General features: G+C 40.2%; 1 protein-coding gene across 1 annotated transcript; it reads left to right on the top strand.

The window, feature by feature from the left end:
* The first annotated feature begins 9995 nt into the window (after positions 1-9995).
* On the top strand, positions 9996-10738 carry LOC148102010 (interferon-induced transmembrane protein 1-like). The gene is made up of 2 exons (XM_087844392.1): positions 9996-10241; positions 10502-10738. Exons 1-2 carry the CDS (start codon positions 10017-10019, stop codon positions 10682-10684), a joined length of 408 nt encoding a protein of 135 aa, XP_087700518.1. The 5' UTR covers positions 9996-10016; the 3' UTR covers positions 10685-10738.
* Positions 10739-11521: the final 783 nt, after the last annotated feature.

Raw genomic sequence — 11521 nt, 5'->3', positions numbered from 1 at the left:
GTTTTCCAACCTTTTTTGAGTTGCGGCACATTTTATAGATTAAATATATCCTGTGGCACACCACCAACCAAACTTGCTCCAAAATGACACAGTGTAGCCTAATACAGTACATATAATGGCAAGTTAGTATAAACAAACTGAGAGACTAACTCAGTGTGAAACCTGGGCCTTTCTAGATGAACACAAAGATGATATTCTGGCAGGAATTGAAGAAAGGCATACACGAAGCTCTTCCTCAACAGCTCTTAATCTCTCCGTTTTTATTTTTCTTTTCAGAGGTCTTGTCTTGACGAAGTTTACCATGCGCACGACATCATCCAACACAGGAGCTAGGTCTGCTGGTAAAGTTTTGGCAACGAGCGCCTCACGGTGCAGAAAACAGTGCGTAACAATAATATCTGGGTGAATCGCTTTCACTCTGCTAAGAAACCTTTGGTGCGCCCGACCATGGCTGCTGCTCCATCAGTGCAGACACTCGTACAGTTTTCTCACTTAAGTCCTCCTTGCTCAAGATATTCGGATGTAACCCAAAAAATTTCCTCTCATGTTTTTTCTGGAAGTGCCTTGCAAAACAAAGTTTTCTCTGATGGAGTCTCCATCCACAAAACGCACATTGGCCAAGAGTTGGGAATGTCCACTAATGTCCGTAGACTCATCAAGTTGCAATGCAAACTTCCCACTGAAGCGTATCTTCTCCAAAACCACACTTTCGATGTCTGCAGACATGTCATCAATACGTCTGGCAATTGTGTTTTCTGAGAGCGGGACTTTGGCTATTTCTTTAGCCATGTCCGGGCCCAGCATCTTATTCACAATGGCTTTGCAGGCAGGTAGTATTAATGTCTCTGCTACGGTGTGTGTGTTTTTTTGGATTTGGCTCAAAGTTCAGCTTTGAGAGCTCTTTCAGACACCTTTGTGTTTTTTCTCATTAAAGTTACCCGTTTCTCAGCATGTTCACGCAGGTGAACAAAACAGTCTGTGTTCTTGTTTTGAAGTGAGGGATGTTTTGTGTGGCGATGGCATTTAAGCTTGCTTGGGACCAAAAGCACTGTTTGAGAGCTTTTCTCCACACACCAAACATAACGGAGTTGGTGCAGTCGGATCTCCAGTGAAAGTAAATCTGAACGAAAGATAACTTTTGTTGTATTGCCTCGAGCTCACCGTTTTTCCTTTCTTTTGACTACCGCTCGTACTATGTTCTTCTGGATTAGAATTTTGTCCAGGGCCCAGTTCGGAGTCCGCAGTTTTTCTTTTCAAATATTTATCCATCTTTGTTGTACGTCTTGCAGCTGCCACGTACCGCGCGCATCACTTACTGTGTCTTAACTTAACAAGGTGATATTGCGCTACCCACTGCCACCCACTGACCAAAAAAAAAAAAAAGAGTAATTACTCTACAAGTCACTGCACTGAAAGCACAGACGCCCAACAATGATTTTATTACTTGTAGTAATTATTAAATTGTATTTTTGGACCAATTCATTAAAATTAAATAATTTCCCATGGCACACCTATGTGCCGCAGCACAGTGGTTGGGAAACACTGGCCTATGCTATCTTCGGCTGCACCAGCTACAGGGGCCTGGCTAGCTATGGGTGAATGAAGGGTGCAAAGCCGAGTCTCCAATTCAGTAATCTTGGCCTCCAGAGCTGCAAATATGCTACATTTGTTACAAGTATCATTAATGCTAAAGGAGGCCGAGGAGTAACTAAACATCCGACACAATGAGCAGGAAAGTGCAGGAGGGACAGGTGAAGTAGCCATGGTGCTAGCAACTTCACAGTGAGTGAATACTTTGGCTATAAATTAGGTAGTGAGTACACAGAAAGTGTGCTTCGGATGAAGCACGTGAAGATTATACTATGAAAAAATAATGTATCTAAAAGTTTTAAATTAAATTGCTAAGCTACTCAAAAACACCACTGTGTTTGAGCAGGAAAAGGAAGTGATACTCTACCGCAGAGAGAGCGAACACCAAGTGACAGCGCCTTTACTTATTTACTTACCTGGATGATTGAGCATGCATCAAAATATATTAACCACTTAATTTATTAACTGATCACTGATTGGTAGTGTAGGTGCTACCAGCTCCCGCTATGTAGGGGTGTGGGTGTGTACAAGTTGCCCTGAACGACTGAGGGTGATAGGATGTGGGTCCGTGACTCCCCTAGTACAATTGACCCTGGTACTTACTACATGCTTACATGCTGCCCTGCACCAAACGTTCAATTAATGGCCAAACTCAGCCTAATCCAACTGGAAACGGTGGTGGGCCTAAAAGAAAAGTGCAGCTAAAGTTTGCTCTCACTCCAATGCCCTGTCCCCACGCTATCTACTTTGATGATGGTCCGCAGCGCCACCCGTTGTGGCTCGCGGCTACACAAAGCCAAGCTTCGCGCATGGAGCAAAACTCTGTCTAAACTTCCTGCAATCGAGACTTCTGTTTCACTGACCTCTCTGATACCCCTTTTGGGCTCAGTCGAACTGTGAGGCTTTCTTAATGTGGCTGGCCCTGACAACATGCGGGAGACAGCTACTTCTCTCCTCTTCTTCACAAATACACACACCCCAAAGAGCGTGCGTGGGTTCCGTCCTTTTTGTTTTCTCTTGCCTTACTCAGACAGGCCACTTGAGGCACTATATGTCAGCTACGACAATCTACATTCATGTGTCCTTACAGTAGCACCTGAGTCTACTAAATTCTCAAGCTGATGTCCTGCAATCTGGAGAGTAAACTGTGGCAGGTCTCTGTCAGCAGCTGATGAACTCAGCATTTGGTAGCAAGTGTGTGTGTTAATTTTTAACAGTAATGAGAGAAATTGCCATGTTTATGAGTGGCTTTCATTGGCTTTGTGTGCCAGTAGGTGGGCTAATGCAATTATCTGTGTGCGTGTCTTATTTTTATCTTTAACCTTTTGTTGCGATGCTGAGGACCCTTCCCTTTCTCAAACTCCACCCCGAGTCAGTCAGCCTGAGATTCCTGCTTTTTAGGACAATCCTTAACCCAATGTTAATGTGTGACCACACTAAAAACAGCCTTAATTGTTCCACGTTTTCTTCTCCCTTCACCTCTCCACCTCTGGCTGCCTCTGCCACAATCTACTGTAGTTCATGGTGTTCATTGTCTTATTTTTTTCTCAGTCTCCTCCATTGCCGTTATAACTCCATTGCTGTGTCCCAATTCAGGGTCTGCACGCTTGAAGTACGCATTTTAAGTGCGGTTACGTCACCGCCACGCGACGATGGCTGTCCCAATTCAAAGTGTACTTCAAATGCATACTCCAAATGCGCCGTCGATTTCCCCAAATATCAAGCGTGGTCCGGTGCACGCTTCGTGGTCTCATATATCCCACAATTCATAGCACGGCGGTGGGTGTGGATAATTTTGCCGCAAAATAAGGCAGAAGGGAGCGGCCGAAGAGTGAACTGTCAAAAGTAAGTACTGAACATGACGTCACTTAATTATGTGCGAATGTTTAATAACGAAGGACATTACAACAATAATATAATATTGGCCATATTATATTTACATTACCACAGTGAGATTATTTTAGTCTCATGAACATCATGAGCTAATTGTTATTTACTAACTAATCTTAAATGACTGTTCAGTACAGAAATGAAGCCCAACAATCATGTTTTACAGTCCCGTGGCCTCAGCCTCAGATACTCAACTAATCAAAGTGATGTCATGACAAAACATTTTTCTCCTTCATTTCTGTCAAACAAAGCTGTATGTAACGTTTCTTGCGGTTAGTATCATGGTTGCTAGGCAACCTGAACAGCGCAACGAAGGGCTAGACCGTCCCATTTCACAAGCCTCTCACTTCCGCACTTCTCGTACTTATAGTATGCGCCGTACGTAGTACGCGTACTTCAAGCGTGCAGACCCTGAATAGGGACACAGCGCATGTGTGGCAAATATTAAACTCAGACAATCTTTCCAAGTCCATTCACAAAACATTGATATCGAAGGTGAACTTCCCAGGTTGTGATTTGGAAGGGATCTCTTCATCCATGATGGTGTTTGTATATGCTACTGGTCTCCTGAGCTCAATGCAGTTGGTCTAGAAGTATATTGTGTCATCAGATGGAGGTTGGTAGTTGTTGAAGCTTGTTTTTCAGGGTCAGAGGTGGAATAGGGGTGGGTTTTGATTATCGATTTTCTGATTAAAATCTATTCTAGCTTGAATAACGCAATATTGATTCATTAAAATCCTGAATGGATTTTTACATATAAATTTATTTTTCCAAAATGCCAGAATCTCAGGTTAAACCCCACAAAATTTCGACAACCACCAAACAGCTAAAAACGTAAACGAGAGCAGGTGCACGGATTCTGCACAAAGACGTAAACACAAAGTGCGGCTTTCAGCCAACAGCTCACAGATTCTGATGCGTCCGCGAGTCCGCGCATTGTGTTTATGTCTTTTTTGCGCTAGATTCTGAAGCTGTAGGATTTGCCTCTCTCCTACCAAAATTGACTGAATCAGCAGCAAAAGAAGATCCAAACTACACTTCAGATTTTGCTTCACATAAACATTGTCATGAATTCCCTCTTACTTTTGCTGTTTTGTTTCTACCATGATTTACTCACACTTACTGCACAGCTCTCTCTCTCTCTCTGTGTACTTCAAGAACAGTTTCCCATCTAAAAATCTGTTTTCTGCACTATTTGCTTTCTTATTACGCAGAAGTCTACCGTTGTTGGCCGCTGTTTTTTTGTTTTTTTAACTGACTTCCGACAAGAAAGTCTCATTTTTTCATTTCTGCTGTTCAATACTGAAGAAATTTAAACTTAGTCTCTAATTAATTAAACCTCTGCTCTGCTTCACTTTAGCAGCATCAGGTAATGTTTATATGTTGATTCATGGTTGTTTTCTGTTTTTGTTCTACTGCAGAATATTTTTAAGGTGATTATAGCCAGGCCAGGAAAATCTCCTTTGTGTTTTTCTGTGTTTTATCCTCAGTTACTTTGACTCAAAGGCATCTGCTGTGATGCTCACACCAATGATGACGTCTCACAAGTGTCAGCTTTCTTTTTATAGATATAAAAATATGGATATGTACTGATAAATGATCAGAATTATATTTCTGACTGTCTGATGCAAAATTTCCCTGATTCAAATCGAATTGAATCGAATCGTGGATTGAATTGAATGGGGACCTTGTGAATCGGAATCGAATCAATTCTCGAAATCAGTGACGATGCCCAGCCCTACTGTGGAATATTTAGCTCGCCCAGGGTATAGTTCTAATGATGTTGATGGTGTTGGTCTGTCATTTTGCTTGTGGAGGAGATTGATCCAGTTCCAGTTTTACCTGCTACTGACCCACTGAGACATTTAATATCATTTTTTATCCCTGTCTGTTAACACTTTCTCTCCCTGATTTTTGCTTTGTCTCGTCAAAAGTAATAACATTTTTTAGTCTGCATTGAATGACACACTTTTCTTTTAATTCATTTCTTGCAGATTTCCTTTTTATCTTTCTTTGGCCTGAAAGGGAGTCTGGGGTCAACTAATGTTGCGGCTCAAACAACCAACGGCCGTGGCAGGCTAAACATGAGGACACAGATGACGCGCAACAATAAACACATAAAATACACTTCTGTACCATTTGCTCCTTTTATTCCACATGCAACTGTCCAATATACAAATCAGCGCCTGGGATTAACTATTAAACAAATGCACAGACCGCACAAACAAATAACTGCAACTCACAAAGAACTGCACCAATTACTATGCCAAATTACAACTTGGCCTATGGCATCAATTAGTGCATAAATATACAAAAACCATCAAGTTACAGTCAAAATACATCAAAATCATTCAAGCTGCACTCAAGCTGCAGTCAACAGAAAGTTTTGCCTCATGCTCATCCTACCTTTCTGCTCATCAACATCAGGTGCGGTGAACAGGTGAGTGCAACCACATTTATCATCTACCACACCCATGAGACACGCCCCACACCCGTGCACCAATACAGCTAGTCCATTTAAACCAACCCACTTAGTCAAAAAATAGGGCAACTCATATGGCTCCTACAACTAACATGGTTGAACATCCTGGATTTACAGAAGTGAGTGCAGCTGCACAGTTCAGAAACATGTTTTAACCATAGAATGTCAGTTTCTTCCTAGTGTTTTTACTGTTGCACTCATTTTAGCAATAGACCCAATAATTTTATGCAGCTTGCAAAAGAAAAACATCAATCAATCAATTTTATTTATATAGCACTTTTAAAAACAACAACTGTTGACTAAAGTACTCTACAATAAAATAATCAGATAACATTTTAAAGGAAAGTAAAATAAAAGATAAGAAAATAATAAGAATAAAATAATGACAGACTCATACAGAATTAAAAGCCAAAGAGTAAAAATGGGTCTTTAAATGAGTTTTAAAAGTATCCAGTGTTGGAGAGGTCCTGATATTAAAAGGCAGTTTATTCCACAGTTTCAGAGCAGTCACAGCAAAAGCCCTATCTCTTCTGTGTTTTAATCTAGACCTAGGGACAACTAGAAGCATTTGGTCTGCAGACCTCAAAGATCTCGTCGGAGTATACCAAAAGATCAGAAAGATATATAGGAGCTAGTGGAATGCTGTCATGTAGTCTATAAAACAGTTTTGTTCAGTGGCAGTCAGTGTTCCCTCTAATTTTTCATGTGTCTGAGTGTGTCTTTTTCCATAAGTTATTCCGTCTGTCCTGCTCACATCTCCAGTGGTTGTACTCGTTGTCATTAACGTGGCTTCACTCCACATCAGCCACGCCACTTTGCTAGCTAAAACACCGGTGTCGGCGCATAAGGACGCTATCATAGCCTGTCGACGTTGATTAGCTGCATATATACGAATGTGAATCGCATCATTGGCTGGACTATGGGATAAGGTGGCATTGTTCTAATCCCATACTGGAGCAGCCAGTCACTTACTGACTAACACTGCAAAACAGAATTGTTAACGTATTTATTTTAATTTCAATTCAGGTTAGATTTTTTTGTGGGCAACACAGATTTTCTGTGCGCAGAGACCGTGCCAGCAGTGCGCAATTACGCAGCTTAGAGGGAACATTGGTGACGGTTACCCTGGCTGCACACTTATTTTTGTCAAATACACACTGTTTATTCACATTTTCCTGTCTCTCTGTACTTTTCCCCCCTCAAACTGCTTATCAGCTCCCTCAGACACATTTGCTGTTACATGTAGTGTTTGTTTTGTGTGTGTGTGTGTGTGTGTCTGTGGTGGTGGTGGTGGTGGGTGGGGGTAAATACATGCTCCACCAGTTCTTCAGAAACAGGAAACAGTTACTCTTATTTACACAGCAGTGGATGTGAGTCATATTTAACCCTCTGAAACATTCTGTTCACTTTCATTAAAATTAGGCAGGTTAATTAATTCTTTGTTTTTTTTGTTTTGTTTTTTTTTTATCTTTAATCTTTTATTGCAATGCTAGGTACCCCATAAGTTGGACATCATTTGGACATAGTGTTTTCAGTGGGAGAAACATTTCATCACTCATCCAAGTGACTTTTTTCAGTCTCAGCTACAGGTTTCCCCAACCTTTTTTGTATAGCCAAATTAGTTTATTGGACGCATGACCATAGACTTTTGTGAAAAGCAATGAAACTTTCTAGAGAGTACGCTCCATGTATTATGCTCAGTGGCAAATTGAGCATAATGACCTGCAGTTATGAACCACTCTCTGACAATAACGTGGTGCTGAAAACACTGTGTTATGATTTTTTGAGAGATCTGTATTTCCATGTTCTTTATCTAAGGTCAAGTCTTTTGTTACCCAGATACGCATTGTCACCAGCGGGAGGGAGAACTGCTGCTTTTCTTTGCCACATCACCACATATACAGATTCTCACACACATACTCAAATAGATAAAGTGCAGTTGCACTTCCTGTGTGTCCTGTTATTTTTTTCCCCTTGATCTCACCTTCTTGCTTTTTTCCTCAAGCTCTTGTACCTGCATCTGTGAATCTCAGGCAGGCTTTTTCTTTTGATGTTTTGAGACCAGGCCTCCAGTCAGCCCACAATGTGCGCATCACTTTATTCAACATACGTCATTCACACTCGTTCCTACATGTACTTTTGATTAATGATAATCTTAAAGTAATCCAGCATCACTCAGGACATACCTAATGCAAACAGAATTCACTCCCATCATGTGAATGCGGCTGAAAGCATTAACCCCCCCCAAAAAAAAACAAACAAAAAAACAAAAAAACAAAACAAACAAAAAAAAAACCCAGTTCATCAGTGGGTTGAGCTTTGCCACTTTGGAGTTATGCTGATCATTTGTTTTCTTGAACAGTGTGTATTTCCTCAAGTCTTCAATCTGCTATGCAAAGCTGACTTTTCAAGCAAAATTTGTAAGAGGTTAAGTGCAAGGACAGTGCTGTGAGAACTTATTTACCCCTTCAAATTTCAGTATTAAGCAAAGATACAGTGGGGCAAAGTATTTAGTCAGCCACTAATTGTGTAAGTTCTCCCACTTAAAAAGATGAGAAGCCTGTAATTTAAATCAGTATACCTCAACTATGAAAGACAAAATGGAGGGGGGGGGGGGCATCATCATCCAGAAAAATCACATTGTCTGATTTTTAAAGCTTTTTTTTTTAATTTCCAAATTATGGTGGAAAATAAGTATTTGGTCAACAACAAAAGTTCACCTTAATACCTTGTTGGCAATGACAGAGGTCAAACATTTTCTGTAAGTCTTAACAAGGTTTTCACACACTGTTGCTGGTATTTTGGCTCATTCCTCCATGCAGATCTTCTCTAGAGCAGTGGTATTTTGGGGCTGTTGCTGGGCAACATGGACTTTCAACTCCCTCCAAAGTTTTTTTTTATGGGGTTGAGATTTGGAAACTGGTTAGGCCACTCCAGGACTTTGAAATGCTTCTTACGAAGCCACTTCTTCGTTACCCGGGCGGTATGTTTGGGATCATTGTCATGCTGAAAGACCCGGACACATTTCATCTTCAATGCCCTTGCTGATGGGAGGTTTTCACTCAAAACCTCACAATACATGGCTCCATTTATTCTTTCCTTTACATGGATCAGTCGTCCTGGTCCCTTTGCAGAAAGGACAGCCCCAAAGCATGATGTTTCCATCCCTGTGCTTCACATGATGTATGATGTTCTTTGGATGCAACTCAGCATTCTTTCTCCTCCAAACATGACGAGTTTTTACCAAAAAGTTCTATTTTGGTTTAATCCGATGATATGAAATTCTCCCAATCTTCTTCTGAATCATCCAAATGCCCCAGATCGAGGGAGACTATCAGTAGTCTTGTAGGTCTTCCATTTTTGAATATTTGCTCCCAGACCAAGCTGGTTACCTATTGCAGATTCAGTGTTCCCAGCCTGATGCAGGGCTACAATTTGTGTTTATGGTGTCCTTTGAAAGCTCTTTGGTCTTGGCCATAGTGGATTTTGGAGTGTGACTGTTTGAGGTTGTAGACAGGTGTCTTTTATACTGATAATGAGTTCAAACAGGTGCCATTAATACAGACAACGAGTGGAGGACAGGGGATCAAAGGTTTGTGAAAGCCAGAAATCTTGCTTGTTTGTAGTTGACCAGATATTTATATTCCACCATAATTTGCAAATAAATTCTTTAAAAATCAGACAATATGATTCTTTTTAAGTGGGACGACTTGCACAATTGGTGGCTGACTAAATACTTTTTTGGCCCACTGTAGTTTCATTATCTGAGGAGCACAACATCAGTATTACATTTAAATCCAGCTAATAAACTATACCTGACATTGCTATGAATACATTTTTTTGCAGGTTCATATTTAGTAATGTGACAGTTTGATGCATTCTTAGTGTGTTATTGTATTTTGTAGTGATGAATCGCACAATTGTAGATCTGGTTTTCATGGGCTTCCTGTTCCAACCCCCAAAAGCTTCAAAAGCCACAACTTGTGGTGACTCTCTTGTTCTTGCACAACTTTCTCCTCTCCACATTGCAGCTGAGCTGAGAACAGTTTGAGTGATGCATCCTCAAGATTACCCGACTGAAGACGTGCCATTGCAGGGCGTGAATTATGGTGGACTCCCTATTCAGCCTGCAGTGGTCCAGCAGACTGCTGTGAACATCAACACAGATGAACCAGTCATCATTGAATACCCGCAAGACCATATCATCTGGTCAATCTGCTGCTTTGCCTACTCAAATCCTTGTTGCCTTGGACTTGCAGCTCTCATTTATTCCATCAAAGTGAGTTTATGGTAACAAATTTAAATTTCTTAGAAGTGTGTGTGTGTGTGTGTGTGTGTGTGTGTGTGGGGGGGGGGGGGGGGGGGGGGTGGTGGGTCAAAATAAAATGGTACAGGACAGAGCTCAGTAAAATAAAACCTAAAAAGTGAGAATAAGTTTAAAATAATCGAACAAATGGCTGACCAGAAGTAGCAATAGCAACACAGGAAATGCCAGATATTAAAGTTTTTAAAGTGTATAAAATGTTTTCATCCTTCCAGGCCAGAGACAGGAAGGTGGTTGGAGATGTGGATGGTGCACGACGTTATGGCTCCACTGCTCGCTGTCTCAACATTATCTCCACAATCATAGTTGCCACTGTGTTCCTGGCTTTAATAATTGTGATTACTGTTCTCACTACTACTATATTTTCACACAGACAACATTATGGGTTTCCTTATTAAAATAAATTTTGCAACCTTTTATAACTTTTTAAATGCATCATCTGGGGGAAAAAAAAGCCATTTTACAAAAATCTTAAATGGAAGTCTTCTCTATTTCTTTACTGACAAGTTTTGTTTTCAGACTTTGTTAGTTAATGCATAAATCCTGTTCGCAAATCATTAAGAAATAAAAAGCTTCACATTTCAATAAATGTCTCTGTATTTTACTGTGCTTTACACATTTTTGACTAATTATAATTTTCTTTTCTTTTTTTTTAACTTTCTTTTTTCCCCCAAACGGTGACATAGTTTAATACCATGAGTGGGGAAAAGGGCAGAGTGATGTTTTCCTTCTCTGAAAATAGATAAAGTGACTATGTTTCACTCATGTGCATTTCCAGAAAATACTACAGCAGTTATAAATTTAGTTGGATCAGATTTTCAAACCAAGAAATGTCCCTGGGCCATGCATTTGAGGCAGCTTGTAAGTAACAGGTAACAATAAACTTCCAACCAATATAAAGGAATTAATGAAAGAAGTATTATTTATTCATTGTTTTGCTTTTAAAGTTGATCACATCTGAAAGTATGCACAAGAATGCATGCATTTAAATAACAAATGAATTGTAAACGAACAGAATCTGAAGTAGTAATAGTTTTTTTTTTTAATTTAAAAACCAATAAATTTTGCCCATATCGGACATCTGAATGTGCACAACATTAATGATTAAATCATATCAAAGCCATCGCTGCAGAAACTCATTACATTATACACACAAATATAACAATTACATCGTCACCCTGATGGAACATAATTTTAATTTTAAGTCAGGCATGGCTTGTTACTCATCCAGTAAT

Source organism: Neolamprologus brichardi, chromosome 7, assembly GCF_056152115.1.
Source record: "Neolamprologus brichardi isolate AB-2024 chromosome 7, ASM5615211v1, whole genome shotgun sequence".
In the NCBI taxonomy this organism is placed as follows: Eukaryota; Metazoa; Chordata; class Actinopteri; order Cichliformes; family Cichlidae; genus Neolamprologus; species Neolamprologus brichardi.
This window is presented reverse-complemented; position numbering and strand designations above follow the sequence as displayed.